Raw genomic sequence first — 20,977 nt, 5'->3', positions numbered from 1 at the left:
GCTTGTCCTCAAGTGGCCGTATTCAGGCTGATGATGATATGAGGATTATAAATTATGACTAAACTGCCCTCAGAAAAACAAACTGCTTGATTTCTCTTTGGTCGTGTACGTTATGATCGACAATTACGGAGACGTGCAAAAAAAGCATGTTTTAACGCGACAGCACTGAGGCTCCCGTTATGTACAAAATATGGTTTCGTAGTCATCGTGGGCACTGTGAGCTAAAAATTCCCGGAAAAACAACCTGGGTGTTTAGGACACGTGAACTTCGCTGACATCGCAAATTGTCCTATGTTGCTATCTATACGTCGACTACGTCGAATGGTTCGAGTGGTCTGCCCAAACCAGAAGCACCAACGTATTTTTTGCATGAAGTCGCCCCCTTCCTTTTCATTACCTCGCACCGTTGCCTCGCCACAATCGCAGAGGCAGGCACCCATGCTGGACATGTTGCTCGTGGTGGGCTCCGTGGACATCGACCGGGCATCGTTGCACAGATGGCGTTGCAGAGTTCACTGCAAGAGGAAATCGACTGTGCCCACTTCGTCGCTTATCTACTGATAAGCTCACGAATAACAAAGTTACTTATGCGCAATCGCAATTTTCTTAACGGCAGTTTGAGTGAGCAGGTAACAAACTACATCTGAAAATTTGGGCATCCAAGAAGCTTCAGGTGTAAGGATAGAAATAATAACCACACAGAAGTGACTGGAGATGTTCCAGGTATAAACCAATAGAAGTGTTCCCGAGCCTCCACGGTGGCTCAGTGGTTAAGGTACTAGGCTGCCGGCCCGAAATACGCGGGCTCGATCCCAACATCGGCGGTCGAATTTCGATGGAGACGAAACTTTGCTTACCCCAAGAGGGCAAAATTTCTGGAGCCCTCCACTATGGCGTCCTTCATAGGCTGAGTCGCTTTGCGGCATTAAACACTACAAATCCTACAAACGATGTAAATGCACTTTAAAGAACCCGGATGGTCGAAATTTCCGGAGTCCTTCACTGCGGTGTCCCTCATAGCCTAAGTCGCTTTGGCAAGCTAAACCGCCTAAATCAAATTAGTAGAGCTCTTTCCATATCGCTAACAAAAAACTACTGAGTTCGTTAAATCTATTTTCGTATTCCTGCTTTCACATATACTGTCTCAATGCCGCGATTCGCGTACCCACGATGTGTTTCAAGCAGTTCTCTTGCTGGTAAACCAGGTCGAAGCAGGAATGAAACACGGATTGCCATAATAAATTTCACAAACCTGTTTAGACATCTAGGAGCTAAGTACCGGAACTGCCTCCGAGAACTGCACATCGTGATTAATATAGTGCGTAGTGGTTGACAGACATAACGAGCTGTTTGTCTCGCGAAATTACTGAGGCTATCAAAATAGCCAGGTTGCCTGGCTAGTTCCGTAGAGCACTTTCCATATTGCTAACAGAAAAAAAAAGGACTGAGTTCGTTAAATTCATTTTCGTTTACTGCTTTCTCGAATACTGTCGCATGTCTGCGATTCGCATTCTCTCGAGAGTGTAAGTAGCGTGCGTCCCTTTCCAGTCACCACTGTTGAAAAGTCAATGCCTCTTGCGTGTTATTGCCCAGATCTCCTGAGGGGTTTCTGTGCTTTATTAACCTAAAATAACCACAATGCCGGAAATTCTTCAGAAACAAGTATCGCTTGAATAATTCGGCTTGGGACTTGAAAACCTGCATCATGCACTCGATCGCCATTGGCACGCTGGGACGTGTAATGGCCCTCATTAACCCCACCCTTCAAAACACCAAACAGCACGCCTCTCGGCACGAGCACTTTCGTAGTGGCTTTGTGTATGATGCCTCTACCTTCAGCAGGCCTCGAAACAGTAAGTTCTGATATTTCGGTGTGTTCATCAGCACAACACCCCGCAAAGCATTCTGGAAATATATCTATAGTTTGGTATAACTCTCCAACGAGGCAATAAACTCCCCTCAAAAGAGGCTTCCAGCCAATGGTGTCGGGCGGTTCTCACCGTTGAGCGATCCGAATGAAACAGCTACCGTGAAATCGCTAGTTGTGCCAGACAACTGGGGAATAATCACGGCTTAGTCGGATCAAATGCGGCGTCATAGAAATTTATCGACGCCATTGGCTTGAGCGCCTCCTCTTATGGGCGTTGGCCGCATCGCACTTGGGCAGCAGCCGACATCTGCACCGAAAATTGCCTGCAACAGCGAGCCTAAGGTGCATTAGATGGCTCTGTTATCCATGCAATTGCGAGGCTTGTCATGCACATCACATGCATCATGCAAAATGCAAGAGTGCACAAATATGAAAAGAGGCAGGTATTGAATTCCCAGGGTCACAATGTATTTGTTTCCATCGTGGTGATGTAGGGATTCCTAAAGGCATTTGCACTTAACAGATAAACGCCCTCTGACAGCGTCAAGTGAAGTAAGTGCGGAACTTTTGCTAAGTGTTAAAAGCAGTACACATGCTCTTTTCTGAGCTGAAGAGCTAAAATGGAGGAGACTTCTCAGTGCGAACGTGGCAGCCAAGTTTGATGTCTGGTTACATTCAAGTGGTAATGAACAATGTACTAAAAAGTCAATATTAGCAGTAAGTATGATTTCCTTGATTTGATTTGATTTATGGCGGCTTAACCTCGCAAAGCGACTCAGGCTATGAGGGCCGCCGTAGTGAAGAGCTGCGGAAATTTCGACCACCTGGGTTTCTTTAACGCACACATACATCGCAGAGTAAACGGGCCTCTAGAATGAAATTACGCGAGTAGGGCCGACATATGATATGGAGAACGATACAAAAATTCATGTGCTCTCATGTTTTCCACGTGATCGCCCAATCTGTTCTGCAGCATCACACTACACAAATTCTAAACGAATTCCAAATTATACGTGTATGGTCATAAGCCACATATGTTCATACGCGGCTAACGTCGTTGGGCTGAAGGTCATTCTCCAGTCCACGCGACGACTGCTTTAACTAGCGTAGTGAAGCTTGTCGCTTCAAAAAAAGTCGTCTCACCGACTCGCTGGCAAAGGCAGGAAGCAGGACAGCTCCTGAAGTTCAGAGTGGATGAGGCGACACCTGAAGCAATCACGTTGTGCTTATGCTCCACATCTAATGCGCCGAGTTCTTCCTGCGAAGAGCGTATTACATTGATATGTCGTAGAAACAGCGCAGAGAATACTGACGGTGGTTCTCTAATTAGTTCGTAGAATGTGGTTCCCATAAACAGAATGCAGTGGGTGTTTCTTGGACTATCCTCAACACCACAGACAATATCGGCACAATATTAGAAATTATTGGCAGAGGCCGGGCCAACAAACAGATCACAGTCAAACCAGGCATTTCCAATAATGTGCCAATTACCTGCACTGTTTGGGATTATCGACGTACCTTGTGTGGCGAGGAATAATGAGCCTGGCTGAATACAGTAGCAGCCCCCTGCAGATGACAATGACATGGAGATTAGTGGGGACAGATTATGACAAAGGATAGAAAATGCCTGCATTCCACATATCTTTGGTTTTGTAACACGAGCCACAACGACAGAGATTATTCCGGGGCCTGCTCTCAGAATTTTCTTCGTTACTCCGAAAGCCCGGACGCACCTTTTGCTGAGATGCCTATTACCTACGTTGAGCTACCTCTTCCCCAGCCAGGTCTGATGAATGAATCCAAGACACTGTAAATATGGACTCAGTAGAAGTTCCAAAGGGATAAATTGATCAGCAAATAAAAGCCGACAGACTTGCGATCTTTCTACGGCTGAATGCCTACGTATAGGCTAAGCGCCTACTGTGTCCAGCCGGATAGTAGGAGCGAGTCAATGGCAAGCACACTTTAGAAATATCGTCACGGATGGTCCAATGATGCGACACTTCGACCTGCAGCTTGTTTGCAATGCAGCAAAGCCAATGATACTAACTTAGTATTTCACAGTACCAGCGTTGCACGAGATGTGAAGCTGATGAGTACGCTCTTCAGCGACAATATGGACGTACTTTTGTGCTGTCAAAAACAATAATGAAAAGAATGAAGAAACCATAGCACAGTGCAGCTGCTTTTGTTGTAGCCATTTCAGTTCTTTTTTTTACAATACTGTTAGCCCCATGGTAGGGGCCATGGCAGAGGGGGAACTACATCAGTAGACATCGACATAGTACACAGTTAACAACAAAAATAGCTGCAACGTTTCAAAACGATGTTATGCATGAAATAATAAGCATGTGAATAGAAGTACAGGGCATTCAAAATCATTAAACGATAAGGAACAGACATGGCAACACCAATGTCCATTGAAATCTTTTAAGCGTCGCTTTAAGGGCATCACGTGAGAGCGCTAATGGGGCCGTTCAGCACATTGGGGTCCTCTTTGTGCATCACTTCACGGTCATGGACACTTTTTTCTTCACCACAACATGATGCTAGCCTACCTTCAAGACTGCAGTGCAATAGCATTAGAGGCCCTTCCCGCGAAAGCACTCCTCCATTGTGCCCAGGTTCTGTTTACTAACCCTTTCTTGTCATGCATATTAGCCTGCGTTCGGTGCTGCCACTATATGTCGCCTATCTACAATCGTTCGAGCTGCCCTGCTCCCAAAACGAAGCGATAATGTGCAAATAGCCGTATTCTGCCTGGAGTAGGTCATCGGTTACTTACAATTCAGATCGGTGCCATCGCCAGAACCACGGACGCTGCAATCGCGAAGGTTGTCTGGCACTGCGGCTCTTTCTTGGCAGGCCTCGATAGCGGACATGTTATTCGTGCTGGGCTCCGTGGATACTGACCAGGCATTGATGCACCGATAGCGTAGCAGCGGTGACTGCAAGAGCAAAAATGGTGGTCTCTTGTTAGTAGATCTATGCTCGCGACGCGCTTACTAACCATTAACACAGGCTATGATTTTTGTCATGAGATTCAAGGGGGAAGCGGGGTTTACCACAAAAAGGGCACTGAAAATTAAAATTGCAAATTAAATAGTAATACGTGCAATTTAACGTGCCGAAGCGAAATTTGGGCTATGAAGTAACAGTCTTGTTCAGGCGAGTTAGGTTCACCTTTGAACGGGTGCGTACTTGCGCGAAGAAGACGGGACATAACAAAGGAACACACACGACAAGCACCGAGCACAGCTTCCAACTAGTTTATTTTCGTAGAGGGCAGATACATTTATTTCCACGCTGGGCAATCACAAGATTAACAGGCAAAGACACGCACTGTTCATGTCAGCAGCCCACCGCCAAGTGTGCCACCAGATAGCATCACATGTAAAATTGATATAGAACCCTTTAGTACAATAATCATGAAACAAAAGAAAATGACAAAGACATAAGGAATGATGATCCATGAGGTGAACGATGAACATAGCTTTAAAACGTCTCTCAGCAAAAGCAGTGTCAAAGTAAATAAAAACAATAAAGCGGTAAATGCGTAAAATTTAGTCATGACAGCAAAAGCAGAGTCAATCAGACCTTGTTGAAAAAGCTGAAGGGTAACAAGGAAAACAACCAACCTCAAGAAAAAAAGCTGTTAAGGCCAGAAGTCGTACTTCACGTGCACCATACCTCTCACAACCTCAGGGAGGTGGCCAATAAATACGGGGCCGACGTGGTATTTTCAGCACCGCGAAAACTCGCCGGAATATGTTGACGCATTGGCAGGAAAAAAGTTCAAGAGTGCGCCACCAGACACCGAATGCCACATGTTGGTTGCAAGAAATGTGTGATATACGAGTTCCCACTTACATGCGGCAAGGTGTACGTTGGACAAACCGCAAGGTGTATTAATGAGCGCTTGCTTGAACACAAGAATTCATTAAACAAGAAAGGTGCCCATCTGCCAGACCACTGCCAAGCCTGCTCGAAACAGAGGCGTACAGTCTGCAAGCCTCAACTATAGGACTGGAAAGTGTTCTTTAAGAGCCGAGATAAGACAGAACCTGAGCTCGTGGAAGCCTTCTGTATCAAGAAGCGAGGTGGTTATTGCATTAGTGACACGCCAGTTATTCTTCCCCACAGTGAAATGCTGGTTCTTGATGCATCTCTGTGAAAGGTGAATGTTTATCAACTGTGATTAAGAGCATGGATAAGGGCAGAGGTTATATAAATGCTCTTCCTTGAATAAATTCTGTTGAAAGTGCCGCGCACGTCCTATTGCCTTACTCGTCCGTGTTGCCATTTTGCGCTCTCATGTCTTTCACTAATGTGACGTTCCCGGCATAAACACAAATTTTCAGACTAAGTTATCAGCACAACAACAGACAACATACAGAAATGCGAAATGCAGAAATGCGGTCGTACTTTCCCAAAGACAATCACCTCGACTATGCTCATTGTGTAGGCAGCCATTGTGTATACCTGTTTGTAGACTACCACTCGTAAGCACGCCTACCTCACTGTCTACTAATCTGGCGACAACAGCACTTTCAAATCGTTTAATATTAATTAGTACCACCATTAGCCCGATTGAATGTCGAGGGAGTATTCGTGCACTTTTCGTAAGCAGGGTGCACCAAAAAAGGAAAACAAAAGACAAATCTTATATATTGACGCCAACGCTTTCCCATAACCCGCCATTCTAGACAAAAGCATTTTTGAGCAAGAAACCACTTGTCAACGCAAGTTTATTCATATAATGTATGGTTTCACTATACAATTAATATATTTACAGATCACCCAACAGCAGTCTTCAAATTTTTTTTGCTAGTAACATTTTTGCTATCGTCAAAAGCGTTCCCCATTTGGTTTTCAATGGCAGTCTTAACTGTTAGATGCCACACATGGAAACACATTAAAATAAGGTTTTTGCTACATATCAGAAGAATTAACCACTGTATTCAATATTACTGTAAAACGTATGTTATAATTAAGCAATTTTCAAAATTTTGTACCAAAAATGGCTGGGCTTGCGCTTGTACTTTTTTCTACTGTGCTGGAGAAACCGGTGCAAGAACTTGTGACGGAAACACGATACGGTGCCGCGAGGAGTTTAACACAAGCTCTTCCTGCAAGCGGTCGTGCCAATCATCCTTTCCTTCACACGGACACTCTACACATGAGCGCGTGTCGTCCTGCAGCTCAACAGGCTCAAGACAAGCCGCTATATACATATACAGACGATAGTTATCATGGCGGCTGTCGTTCTCTCGCCCAATGAACTGATACGCAGCGACACGGTGGGAAGGTGGCAATCGCGTTTATTTAGTGACGTGAGCCGCCTTTTTGAGGACCTGGACTGGCAGACGGAAGATGGCTTTAATAGTGAACGGGAGATAGAATGCTACGGCGTTAAAATACCTTAACAGTTATAGTTGACTCTAGAGTGACAGAATGGCTACCGTTCTCTGAGTGCTTTTTTTTTTCAACTTTCAATGCGCTATGCACAACGAAGTGCGTATTCACCTTCCAATTCCTTCAACAGCAAGCTATAACAACGTGCTCACTACGTTAAGTTTAAAATAAATACTATACATATATGTACATTTCACATGAACCTTAGTTATTCTACGCACATTCAATAATTTGGTTTTAACTTAAAAGGCGCCCGGGAAAGAGAGCCTATGAGACACCCTGGAACCCTCTCGATTTTAGTGTCAAGCTTTCTCAACGCATGCAATGTGCTGAACAACTTCTCTTGTAGTTGTAACGCCACCCTTGGATTGGTAAAAAATGTTTGAATCTACCAGCAGCCCATAGACCTGTTAAGAAATATCACCACCATGTTTGATACTCCTTTTGGGACAAAAGACCCCTGTGTGCATACGATGTTATGCTTCCTCTGAATCTCACGATCTCACGTCAGGTAGAGGCAAGGTAACTTCTCATCTGACAGTATTCCATTGGGCTAGTGAAAAGCTCTGCCGGGAAGAAAGCTATTGGCTCGAGAACTTACCGGCTCTCTGGCAGCCGCGAGGATCGGAGCAGGGCTTGAAGCTCAGAACAGTCAAGCCGAAGGCTGTAGCACAGGTCCTGAAGTCCTGAAGCACAGTGGAGTAGTTCAGGGTTAGTTTGTTTATGGTGTTCAGGATATTAGCTTAAACTAGTGGACATGGACAGCGCATGCAGACAGCAGGAAGGCACACTTATAGAGTGCAATGATTAAGGGCTGAACTAAGGGGAAATTCATTGCAGAGTCGACAGAAACAGTGGAGGCTAATGGACATGGCGAGAAGGAGCCACACTCGTCGAGCGAAGGCAGAGGCAAAGGGTCCCTACAAGGAAGAAAACTAAACATTATAACCTAAAAGATACGCTGCGACCACCGTAGCATATTTAGAGACACCGCGACGAAAATCGCCTTGATATTTCCTCTTCACTTCGGCATCCACCCATTATTCCGTCACTCAAAATTTATTGACAAGGTGATTACCCTGCGCTGGATGCTGCCCGCTATAAGCCGCCTATGCCAAAATTTTTCGGCTGCCCCCTCTCAAAAAGAAGCAAGGATGTATGCACAAGCGCATTTTAAGCTTGGAGTCGGTCGTCTCGGTTACTCGCCACCTCGCCTCGGTCACTGCGCCAGAATCGCGACCATTGATGCCAGAGAGGTGGAATTTACTCTGAGGCTCTTTCTTGGCAGGCCCCGATGCTGGACATGTTACTAGTGCTGTGCTCCATGGAAGTTGAAGGAGCATCATTGCACCAATGGCGTAGCAGCAGTGACTGCAAGTGAAAGTAGTCTCAAATTAATTAATAGCTCTATGCTCGTGACGCGCTGCTATTTTTGTCATTAAAGTTGAAGGGAAAGGCGGTTCAACAAAAGAGACACTGAAAAATAGCATTGCAATTTGAATTGTAAATTGTAGAAATTAACTTGCCAAAAAAAAAACATGGACTATAAAGCACACCGTAGTTAAGAGCTACGGTATCGTTTTAGTCTTATGGGAGTAAAGTCCCAAAAGGACTCAGACTATGAGGGACACCGTAGTGGAGGGCTCCGGAAATTTCAACCACCTGGGGTTCTTTAACGTGCACCGAGACCGCCCAATATACGGGCCACTAGCGTTCCTCCTTCGTCGAAGTGTGACCGCCTCGGCAGGGACTGAACCCGCGTCCTTAAGGTCAACAGCCGAGCACCATAACTGAGCCACCGTGGAGGCATGATTAGGCTACAGCGAAATGCAGAGCCGAGCAGCGGTTAAGCAATGCGACACTGCCATGGCACGTAGCTATTACAAACACATCCACCTCGGAGGAGCTTATCAGACACATCCCGTGTATCCCAAGCTCTTGTAAGGCTTTTTGCACCGATATTTCTTCAGGCGGCTGTCGGTCTCTCGCCCAATGAACAGATCTGCAGCGGCACGGTAGGAAGGTGGCAATTGCACTTATTTAGTGACGTGAGCTGCCTTTTTGGGGACCTGGACGGGCGCACGGAAGATGGCTTTAATAGTGAATGGGAGTTCGCGATCGAATGCTTCGGCGTTAAAATATCTTAACAGTTATTGTTGAATCTGGAGTGATAGATTGGCAACGGTTCTGTGAGCGCTTTTTTTTCGACTTTCAATGCGCTATGTCCAACGAAGCGTGTGTTGACCTTGCAATTTCTTGTACAGCAGGCTATAACAACGTGCTCACTAAATTAATTTTAAAATACCTGGTATCCCTATATGTACATTACATATGAACCTTAGTAATTCTACCCACATTCGGTTAGTTGATTTTCATTTAAAAGGCGCCTGGGAAAGAGAGCCTATAAGACACCCTGGAACCCTCTCGATTTTAGTGTCAAGCTTTCTCAACGCGTGCAATGTGCTGAAGAACTTCTCTTGTAGTTGTAACACCACCCTTGGATTGGTAAAAAATGTTTGAATCTACCAGCAGCCCATAGACCTGTTAAGGAATATCACCACCATGTTTGATACTCCTTTTGGGACAAAAGACCCCTGTGTGCATACGATGTTATGCTTCCTCCGAATCTCAAGATCTCACGTCAGGTAGAGGCAAGGTAACTTCTCATCTGACAGTATTCCATTGGGCTAGTGAAAAGCTCTGCCAGGAAGAAAGCTGTTGGCTCGTGAACTTACCGGCTCTCTGGCAGCCACGAGGATCGGAAAAGGGCTTGAAGCTCAGATCACACAAGGTGACGGCTGAACCACAGGTCCGATGTGCTGAAGCAAAGTGGAGTAGTTCACGATTAGTTTGTGGTGTTCAGGTTACCAGCTTCAACTAGCGGACACTGACTGCGCAGAAAGCAGCAAAGGCACACATATATAAAGTGCAATGATTAATGGCTGTACTGAGCGGAAACTCATTGCAGAGTCGACAAAAACAGCGGAGGCTAATGTGCATGACGAGAAGGAGCCACACTCATCGAGCAAAAGCAGAGGCAAAGGGTGCCAACAAGGAAGAAAACTGCAGATTAAAACATAAACAAAATATACGTTGAGACCACCATAACATCTTTACAGACACCGCGACGAAGATTGCCTTGATATTTCCTGTTCACTTCGGCATCCATTCAAAATTTCTTGTCAAGGACATTAGCCTGTGCTGAATGATGCCCGCTCTATGTCGCCCATGTCGAACCACGCAGGCATGTAACGGGAAAACAAGGTAACCGATGGTCTCCGGAGACAAGGCACCAGATTTGAAGAGAAAGCGAGCATATCAGCAAGATTCAGGGCGTCTGGTGGGCGGATGAGGTTCAATAGTTTGCGGAGACAAGGTGGCCGCAGGAAGCACAGGACAGGAAAGTAAAACGGAGCAGCACTTGGCTCTACTTTTCGTGCAGTCTTTTTTTAACATGAAAACTACGGCTAACAAAGTATAGGATCTAAGACCAACCTTTCATAACGGCACGTGGGCTGCTCCCCCTGATATCAAAATTCTCCATTTATTTCAATTGTAGCGCATGACAGTGGCAAGAGCAGCTATGACGTCTCTTTCTCTTTGTCCCAATATGCACTACACAGCTATTTTGCTCACGTTATTCACGCATTATTCCTAATCAAGTGAAATACTTGGTTTCATATTTCTTCCTTCCTTAATTTTTTTCGCCACCCTAGACACTTTGGGGAGAATGCAACCACGAAAAAAGAACCGACCCTCAGTCGGGTAAAAGGCAAAACAGGGTTCATTCTATATGCCCCAAGAGTGCCACATAGCATGCAAAACTCAGCGACATTAGGATTCTTAAGATTAACTTCGCGCGGCTTTCGTTCTTTTTGTGAACGGATGCTCTCTTGAAACGAAAACCAATATGCATCATTCATTGCATGGTTTATTTTTTCATGAGAACGCACTGTGCCCTACGTTTTAAATTTGTAGGTCAAACAGAAAACCGAGGCACTCGCGGAGCTCCAAATGGAGGACTATTTGGGATCGGTAATGCCAGGTGGGAAGGAAGTTAGAACTACCTGAAGATTCTTTGGTCAACTTTTTTTTTTGCTAGCTGTAGTTTGTAACTCAATTGGTGTTGGCGGAAAGTAACTGATGAAAAGAATGTGGACCGAAAGTTTCTCTCGCGGCGACACTGACAAGTTTTTAAGCTTCCGATGTTTACACACTAAAGTGGCTGTGTCATGACGTGGTGACATAGCTGTGTTAGGGTCACGTCCCCGGCATGAAAACATTTCCAGACTCAGTTCATAGCACTACAATTGAAAACATTAAAACGTCCTTACTGATTATAGAGAAGAAATTGCGTCGGTACTTTCCCACAGACAATTACCTCAGCTATGCTTACTGTGTAGACAGCCATTCTCTTATGCCACTTTCTAGCCAGCCGCTAATATATGCACCTAATTCACTGCTGACCCATTTGGAGACCACAGTGGTATCAAAACTCGTAATCGTAATCAGTACCATCATGAAGACGATTGAACTTTCACAGTGAATTCATGTAGGTTTCATAATCAGAGCGACCCAGAAAAGCAAAAAAGAAGCTGTAAGGCACACTTAAGCTTGGCCTTAAAGGTATGATGCGATGACGTTTACGGGGCTCATACATTCAGAACTGGTCAGGTTTCTCTCTACATTAATAGATGGCTGGAAGTGCTCACACCACTTCTGGCGCAGTGGTGCAGCAGTGCAGCGGTTAAACGACGCGTCACCGGCCCAGCAAGCGGCTGTTTAAAACAGCCACCGATGGGGCTTGCGACAATGAAACCTCTTGCGACCATTCATTAACTTAAATGTATCCTGCAAAGGTGAGCAGTTTGTTTACAAGGTGGGCAGGCTGCCACCTGCCACGGAGTGCAGGTTGTGGTGACATGGCTGAATACTAGCGCTTACTTTTAGTCGTAAACTGGAACGGTGACTACAAGGAACCTTCAAATTACGGAGGCCAGCGTCAGAGTTACCAATATCATATGTGCTTAAATATGCATATAAGTCTGTATATATCAGCATATAACTATTTCTTAATTGCGCTGAGCATGTGCGAGAACCTGTTTTCGCTTTCCTCTGGCTGGCACGACTTATGTTCCAGATTTCCAGTTTGACTGGCCTGCCATTGCTATTAGCGAAGGGAAACCCTTTGCTTTCGTACCCCCCGTCCTCCTTTCGCCCTTTCGCTCCCTGGTATTTCGTTCGGCCTCAATTCTAAGTTATGTTCTAGTTTATTCATCTAAGCCCAACTAGTCATACCATGACACCATGTCGCAGCTCCCCACGTATGGACACACACAGCCCTTCAAGCTCGTGTTCGCTGTCTTCCATCCTCCCCACCATCATGATTCTTTCTATTGAACTGGCATATTTGTTTCCAAAGTTTTGAAGGTCAACTGGGTAACCCTGTTTAAGAGCCATCAGCTGGACAAGGTTCCTGACAAAATAAATTCACATGCAATAATTCCTTGCCCAGCAGTTGATCCCGCACTTCCTCAAAATTTTCCACGGGCTGAAAAGCGCGTTGCAAAAATTTTATCTCTAATACACATTAAACAATCATCTTCATTACACACTTTCAGAAAATCACTGTTTATTTTCCAGTTTGAATTATTGTTTTTTTTGTCCTTTTGGCTGTGCGATGCTGCTTATGCATGTGTAAGTGTTCATCGACAGCAGCTTTCAGCTTCTTGCATTATATCTTGTGTATTACAACCCAAATGTTGAATAATAAGAAAGAGATGGTGCTCTTAGCTCCGCCCTTCCCCCCTTTTTAAGCTTTATGGCTTTTGCCTCTGCATTTCACCGCTGTGAAAGGGAACAGGCATGCGAGACCAACCACCAACGAACAAAGTTCTTGTGCCAAAGCGACTCAGGCTATGAGGGACGCCGTAGTGAAGGGCTTTGGGAATTTCGACCCCCTGGGGTTCTTTAACGTGCACCTTCATCGCACTGTAGACGAGCCTCTAGAATTCAGACATCGGTTGCAAGGAACTCTCCTCTGTGGGATTCCTGCGTACGCTTCCCAGGCGTCCCTCTAGCCATGCATCAAAGATGTGCATGGCATTGCGTCAGTACAAGTGGGGTAGCAAAGGCTTTTGTCACGTAACAAGTACCACTGCACAGACGTGTACAAGGAGCTCAGTTTGAAGTGACCGCCACCAGGACAGCAGGCTTCGCGAAGCCCACAGTTTGCTGTTCGCTGAGACCTCTACTAGCAGGCAGCCGAGACAAAGCTCAAATTTCACAGCTGTCCCTTCACGCGCTGCGTCAGAATAACTGCACGGTATGAGTGCACTACACATAAACTGGCATTGAAAACTTATGCTACATAAACTGACGTGAAGCTCCACTGTAAATGCACACTTAAGACCATGGCAGTGCCAAATTCGGATGGTGCCAAGGTGCCCAATTCCCTACCGATTTGCAGTGGGGTGCATGGTGTGCTGTTAAACGAAGACAGCTCAGATGCCGCAGCAGTAGTAGCGGAGAATACGCGTCGAATGCAGGATGTGCGGGATTCGATATCCAGTGCCATCTGGTACCCATCGGGGGATTCAATGGGTAGAAGCTTTCGCCTAGCCGGGAGCCCGGCTTCTTTAGGGTGAAATGCTTGAGTAATGTGTCTTCGACCCTGCATTAAGACTACGAAAACCCCTTGTGCCATGGTGCTCTTTGGCCCCAGATGCCCTTGTGCCATAAAAATACACAATCATCATGAAGTTAGCTGAGAAGCCTTCCTTATGAAAGCGATAACTACTGTGCTACAAGAACTGACGGCATCGTGATACTCGAAGCGCTTTTTCTACCTTCAGATCAGACTTCCGCGATTTGCAAGTTGTTCAGTCAGGAACGATTTTATCGCAGAGACATGCATTATAGTTTTGGAGCGCGAGATTTTCGCGGACTTTATTTAGAGCCCGCGCTTCGCGACACAGATTTCGCGCCTAAATTGCAGGGCTAATGGATACAGGTTACTGCACGTCCAAGCTATCCTGCATAACGCCACTCAAGTCTTTGGTACACCGCATGAATGGCCGCGTAAAGAGCATAGGTAGGATGATGCGTAGTCCTTGCTAAGCAGACTAGCTGAGTAAATATCTCAACATGATGGTTTTGATGGGGTACACAAAGCTTGAAGGAGCAATTCGTGGGTATGCAGTTGTGCTGCATTTGCAGCGAGTGCTCCAGGTGTGCAAGTACAAAGTTTCCCATCGTCAGCGGTATCAATGCAATGAAGCACGCAGGTCAGTTATGTGCGTAATGTTATGCTATGCGTCTGGTGTTAGTTCACACTGGAGAATCTCCCTTGCCCCTTCTTCATACCTGATCACTGAGCGGGGAGCACCCACGTGATGACTGCACTCCACCCGTTGAGGCAGGATTCAAATTCCTTCCACACCGATGTCTGTTCCCGGTTATAAGTAGGAAAATAAAAAATAAAAAGGGCACACTGTTAGGAAGCTCGAGCATAGAAAATTCTTCTTAAAATCTTTTCGAGGTCATACACGTACCTGCTACATCAAGGAATGTCCGAGCCTGACAGGAGACGGCAGCGGTTGCCTGTAGTTGGAAATATAAAATGACCACCAATGCCGATCATGATGTCACTGCAAATAAATCTGATTATAGGGAGGGCTACGTACTCAGCGTTTTCAGTTTCTGCATACGTGTCTATCAAGTGTGAAAGCAGTAATCCTCTTAAACAGAAAGATCAAATGGTGTACGGCGTGCAGCCTGAAAGGGTGTCACGAACGGAAATGAAAGGCGCACAACTGGCTTCCTGAGTCAGTGGACACCTCAATCGTGCTTTCCGCTATGTGGAAGTGGTGATACAGATGTGCGCTGCTTGCCTTGGCGTTGACAACGTTCCAGAAAGAAATCCGGCACTGAAGGAATTGACCACCAACATTCATTGGCGCTGACCTTTTAAACTCTATTGATTATAAGGAAAGAAAAGGCGCATAAGTGGCTGGCTGCCTGGGTAAGTTCACACCTAAATCATGCTCTGGGGTATGTGGCGGTTGTCCACAGTGGAAAACTGTTTTCGCACAATATTTAATAATCATAATAATAATTGTTTTTTGGGGGGAAAAGAAATAGCGCAATATCTGTGTCATATATCGTTGGACACCTGAACCGCGCCGTCAAGGAAGGAATAAAGGAGGGAGTGAAAGAAGAAAGGAAGTAAAAGGTGCCGTAGTGGAGGGCTCAGGAATAATTTCGACCAACAGGGGATCTTTAACATGCACTGACATCGCACAGCACATGGGCGCCTTAGCGTTTTTCCTCCATAAAAACGGAACCGCGGCGGTCGGGTTCGAACCCGGGAACTCCGGATCAGTAGCCGAGCGCCCTAACCACTGAGCCACCGCGGCGGTTGCACAATATTTCGCGCTCAGCAATGCTAAAAAAATTGAAATTCAAAATTAGTTTTTGTGGAAAGGAAATGGCGCAGTATCTGTCTCAAAACTCGGTGGTCACCTTAACCGCCCCGTAAGGGAAACGATAAAGGAGGGAGTGAAAGAAAAAAGGAAGAAAGAGGTGCCGTAGTGGAGGGCTCCTGAATAATTTCCACCACCTAGGGATCTTTAACGTGCTCTGATATGGCACAGCACACGGGTGCTCTTGCATTTCGCCCCCAGCGAAACACTGCCGCCGCGGTCGCATTCGAACACGGGTACTCCGGATCAGTAGCCGAGGATTGCCTGTACCGAGGATTAAAGGATTACCTGATACCTGATTTAATATCTGCTGCTGGTCCTTGCACCCAAGATATTACTTATTTCTAGAATATGATGGAGTGCTAGACGCACTCTGGCACGGGTCGGCACGGTATTGCACTGCCTCCGGGATCTGCCCGGGGCCTACGCGTACCTATTAGCGCGCGGCGTCTTTTCTTTCTATCTTTCCTCTCCTATCCCTTAACTATCCTACTTTCAGCACGCGGCAGCGAGCGTGGCTCGGGTTGGGCCCGTAGGCAGGCCCCTGCCCTTTCCTTTTTATCTTCCTGTCAGCAGCAGTACAGTAAAGCCGAGCGCCCTAACCTCTGCAATGCTAAACCGGAAAGTTTTTTGCACATTACCTCCGTGGGAACGCGGTCGCCACCACTGAAACTCAATTTTGCGTCCTCGCGCTCAGCAGCCGAACGCAGTAACCACTGAGTTAACATGGCATACATTTCTGACACAAATCCTCTCGAAGGATGAGGTATTTCCATATCCAGTATTTGTACATAATTTTGCTTATAGGTTATGGAGGGAGGGGGGGGGGTAACATCTCAAAGGCACTAAGGCTATGAGGGACGACGTAACGAAAGACTCTGGAAATTTCGACCATGTGGAGGTCTTTAATGTGCACTAACATCGCACGATACACGGGCCTCTAGAATTTCGCCTCCATCGAAATTTTGGGCGCCGCGGCCGGAATCGAACCCGCGCAAAACGAGCACAAACGCTGACTTCTTTCGCAAGAGTTCGTGTTATTCCATTATGATTAACGCACTCCCTAAGGCGCCCTTGCATGGAAATAATTGCCTGGTGGTTTAAAATTGCTGAGCACGGTGTTTTTCATGAGGGCACCACCGCCACGTATCTCAAAGCGTGATTGAGGTGTCCACTGAACAAGGAATCCAGTTATGAAAGTGAAACTAACCCCACTGAACCTAATGAACGCCGGCGCCTTATTGAAAAAAAAATTAGCTGTGGTTGAAGTACTGCTAAACCTGGCTAGAGAGCGAAAGCTGTTCTTAATCAGTCCACTAGACGCGGCTTGGCGTTTTTAACGTTGAGTGCGTTCACTGGATAGGCCGCGTGTCCACCCTGGCAGGTGGCAGTTAAAGGTTGATCGCGAGAGGTTGGTCACACAATGAAGGCTACGGCGTAAAGCTGCAGTGCCGCGTGTCTGCCACAACATTGTCAGGGCTAATGCATGGAGCCCAGATCTCCCTCTCACCCCTGCCACATACCTAAAAGCGCGATTGAGGCATCCACTGTCCCAGGGAGTCAGTTATGCGCCTTGAAAATGATAATTGGTTTTGGGGGAAAACCCGCCGCGGTGGCTCAGTGGTTAGGGCGCTCGACTACTGATCCGGAATTCCCGGGTTCAAACCGAACTGTGGCGGCTACGTTTTTATGGAGGAAAAACGCTAAGGCGCCCGTGTGCTGTACAATGTCAGTGCACGTTAAAGATCCTCAGGTGGTCGAAATTATTCCTGAGCCCTCCCTCTACTACGGCACCTCTTCCTTTCTTCTTTCACTCCCTCCTTTATCCCTTCCCTTACGGCGCCGTTCAGGTGTCCAACAATATACGAGACAGATAGTGTGCCATTTTCGTTCCTCAAAAAACAATTATTATTATTATTATTATTGGGGAAAGGAAATGGCACAGCACCTGTCACATATCGGCGGGCACGTGAACCGCGCCGAAAGGGAAGCCTTGTCAACACCAACGGCAATAAACACAATGGACGCCGACAGTTCTTCAGTGCCGCGATTCTGCTACAACCTTGTGAATTCCAACGCCTGCAGCGCGCATCTGTCACTACCGCCACGTAGGTTACTGCGCGACTTAGGTGCCAATTATCCCAGGGGGCCATTTACCTGCCTTTTCTTTGCTTTCGAAGAAAATTGAAAATCAGTTTTGAAAATTGATTTTCGGGAAAATAAATGACCCAGTGACTGTCTCACATACTTTGATGCACACCCAAACCATGTCGAAAGGAAGGGATAAACATGGTTGGACTCAAGGTCGTTCAAGTTCGATCTCTAGCCCATGCGACGACCGCTTTACTTAGCGTAGTAAAGCTTTTCGCATAAAAAAAATGGTTTTTGAGGAATGACGCAGTGTGTCCTATCATGGTGGACAACCGAACAGCGCCGTAAGGCAAGGGAGGAAGGTGGGAGTGAAAAAAGAGCCGCCGGACTGGAGGGCTGCGGAAAAAATCAAGACTGACACCGCACAAGGGCGCATTCACGTTTTGTCTGAAGCGCGGATGCCGTGCCCGAGCGCCCAACCACTGAGGCACCGTGGTGAGTGTTCCACTGCCTGCCGCGTTTCTGCCACAACGTTGTCAATGCATGCAGCGCACGTCACGTACAGTACCTCAAAGCGCTGTTGAGGGGTCCACTGATCCAGGAAGCCAGTTATCTGCCTTCCCCCAAAATCAAATAAGTCTACAGCATTGTCAACACCAACGCCACTATACGCCGGCAGCCTATGGCTCTGCAGCGTTTCTGCCACAACGTTATCAACGCCAACGCATGCAGCGCACGTCTGTCACCACCGCCACGTATCTAAAGCACGATTGTGGTGTCCACTGTCCCAGGGAGATAGTTATGAGCATTTCGTTTCCTGAAAAAAAGGCTCTTATGGAGGCTCTTATGCTTATGGAGCAGGTTTTTATGTAGGCAAAGCGCTAAGGCGCCCGTGTGCTGTGCGATGTCAGTGCACGTTAAAGGTCCCCAGGTGGTCGAAATTATTCCGGAGCCCTCCACTTCGGCACCACTTTCATGCTTTCTTCTTTCACTCCCTCCTTTATCCCTTCTCACGGCGCGTTTCAGGGTTCCAACGATATATGAGACAGATACTGCGCCATTTCCTTTCCCCAAACACCGATTATTATTATTATTATTAATGGTGTCTTCGACTGGTCGCTTTAGATCGCTCTAGAGCACTCTGAGAGGCGACCTCACATTCGGCTGGTCGAAACCGGCCGCTCTGACTACATTCGGCTGGTTCCTTCTGAGCGCTCGCCTCCAGCTCAGAGCGCTCTGAGGCGCTCCGAGAAAAAAGTCGGAGCGGCTCCGAGATGAGTCCACGTGACAGAGCACTTCCGCCATTTCACCGGCGTCCCGTGCGCGTAGGCAAAAGCAAGTGTGGGCTTTTGACGCAGTCACGCTTGCTGCGTTGTGTTTTGCGGGTGCCGCGCTGTGTGAGGCAAAATGTTCAAGAAACGCCGGATAAGCATATACGCTAGGAACGCAGTCTGTGTTGCGGTCGCATGACAACAGCGATTGCAGCAGCAGCTCAGACGAGGACGACAGCGCTATCCACAAGGCGATGTTCGAAAAATGAGCGTCCCGTGGTACGGAAAGCCGGGGTAGCGATCGATACAGGCTAAGCGGTGACCGCGATGCAAACTGTGTGCGACCACGTGCGGCTAAAAGTAATCAAGGGACCTTACGTGCGGCTACTGTTGACGTATCAGCAGCGATGCCGCGTAGTGGTTCCGGAAATTACGTCCCCCTTCTGCCTCCTGCGCTTCCGCTCTAAATACTCGCTGACCATTCGGCTTGACTAGTCTCTCTATGCGCTCAGAGGGAGAGCGGCTCCCACTCTGCCAGATCATAACCGGATCGCGGGAGCGACCAGTCGAAGACACCATAAATAAAATCTCGCATAAGCTTGCAGGTCGGCGGCGGTGGGACGCAGACGGAGACGGGGGAGCCCACTGCAACTGAGCGGCGGAGTGGTGTCGGGGTGCGCGTCTCGTGGGTTCTTCGAGACGCCGAATTTGCTGTTGTTGCAGCGGAAACGAACGCTTCTCTATGTGCCCGAAATGTCGAGTTTCTGAGAAGACGCTTCCTAATCTATGTTCGACGCGGTCCACAAGGTGTCAATACGGAAACGCGAGGGAGGAAACTTGCGGCGGACGGAGCTTTTCAGGGAATGCGATTTCGGTCTTAACGAGCAAGTTCGCGCAAAGACCTATGCACGCGTACAGCATGCAGTGTAAATTTGTCCAGTTCAACGCTTTCGCAGTATTAATAATAAGGCCCACGGCTACTGCGCGCCGAGACCGCAACGACAAGCTGCATTTGCCCCGTCGTTGCGTTCTTCGCGCATCGTACGGCTTATGCCAGCGCTCACCGCCACCAAAGCTCGCGCCACTGTACGTACACGCGCGCGTTGTCATGGCACGCCATCCTCACCCACCGGCTCTCGGCCGGACTCGAGCGACTGCGACGACTCGACGGCCGTCAAAGGTGGACACCACAGTTGAATTTAGGAGGCGCACAAATTTGACCATTTCCGAGAACGCTTCCCATAGTGCAATATATTCGTGCAGACGGCCTACAAAGTACCCAATGAGAAAAATGAGCGGGCCCATGCACTCAACCCGTCACACAGCTCCATTACAGGCGCGCACGTACCTGTATAGTTGGGGTGGATGCTCTTGTTCTATTCTTGCTTCGTTTTGGTTTTGCTCTTGGCCCTCCATTCGTTCCGCCAAAATGAAGGCGCGCGAGGAGCAAACTGCAGGACTGCACAACCCCTCCCTTCGCCGGAGTTACTCCTTCTCCGGAGGTCTCCTCCGGATCTCACTGCCAATGTTGCCTGCAATCCGCGTTGACCTCCTGCATGTTTTCAAACAAACGAGGTGGCGCTGCAGCTGCTAGCGGGCTCGTGGTAGGGAAAAGGCAAGGGAGTGGCGTCGCGGAGAGGCGTTGATCGCGGGTTTCAAGGCTTGTAGGCGCTTTTGCAGTTTCTGCGAGTCACAGCAATGGTTCATGCTTTCAACTCAGTAATTTCTCGAAGTACATGAGCTCGCGTTGGCCACGTGCGGCGTATTGAGAAAGAGTTATCATAATTATTATTGCGTTATTTTCATTGCTCAAAAGCAGGAGGAAAGTTACATACAGCGATGTGTTA

The 20,977-nt window shown here is 47.3% G+C and overlaps 1 protein-coding gene and 2 long non-coding RNA genes across 3 annotated transcripts; all 3 read right to left on the bottom strand.

Annotated features, from left to right (window-relative positions):
- Positions 1-429: 429 nt before the first annotated feature.
- Positions 430-3,476, bottom strand: LOC144101617 (uncharacterized). The gene is made up of 3 exons (XR_013308019.1): positions 3,389-3,476; positions 3,014-3,128; positions 430-515 (listed from the first exon to the last, which is right to left on the bottom strand). It is a non-coding gene; the product is annotated as an uncharacterized LOC144101617 (long non-coding RNA).
- Positions 3,477-4,609: 1,133 nt separating this feature from the next.
- On the bottom strand, positions 4,610-8,631 carry LOC144102516 (uncharacterized). The gene is made up of 3 exons (XM_077635772.1): positions 8,553-8,631; positions 7,887-7,971; positions 4,610-4,818 (listed from the first exon to the last, which is right to left on the bottom strand). The coding sequence occupies exons 1-3, from the start codon at positions 8,629-8,631 to the stop codon at positions 4,659-4,661; spliced, it is 324 nt and encodes a 107-aa protein (XP_077491898.1). The 3' UTR covers positions 4,610-4,658.
- A 1,399-nt stretch (positions 8,632-10,030) lies between these two features.
- Positions 10,031-20,668, bottom strand: LOC144100462 (uncharacterized). Its single transcript, XR_013307664.1, has 4 exons — positions 20,479-20,668; positions 14,839-14,887; positions 14,651-14,732; positions 10,031-10,104 (listed from the first exon to the last, which is right to left on the bottom strand). It is a non-coding gene; the product is annotated as an uncharacterized LOC144100462 (long non-coding RNA).
- Between the last annotated feature and the right edge of the window lie 309 nt (positions 20,669-20,977).

The sequence above is a fragment of the Amblyomma americanum genome, chromosome 8, assembly GCF_052857255.1.
Source record: "Amblyomma americanum isolate KBUSLIRL-KWMA chromosome 8, ASM5285725v1, whole genome shotgun sequence".
Classification (NCBI taxonomy): Eukaryota; Metazoa; Arthropoda; class Arachnida; order Ixodida; family Ixodidae; genus Amblyomma; species Amblyomma americanum.
The sequence above is the reverse complement of the archived record's forward strand: the minus strand, read 5'-3'. Positions and strand labels throughout refer to the sequence as shown.

Excerpts from the sequence above, each read along its gene's own strand:
- LOC144102516 (XM_077635772.1), bottom strand. The coding sequence starts at position 8,631 with ATGATGCTCCTTCAACTTCCATGGAGCACAGCACTAGTAACATGTCCA. Across the intron at positions 7,972-8,552 it reads TGCCAAGAAAGAGCCTCAGA|GACTTCAGGACCTGTGCTAC; the intron begins GTAAATTCCACC and ends ACTGTGCTTCAG. Across the intron at positions 4,819-7,886 it reads TCGCGGCTGCCAGAGAGCCG|TCACCGCTGCTACGCTATCG; the intron begins GTAAGTTCTCGA and ends TTGCTCTTGCAG.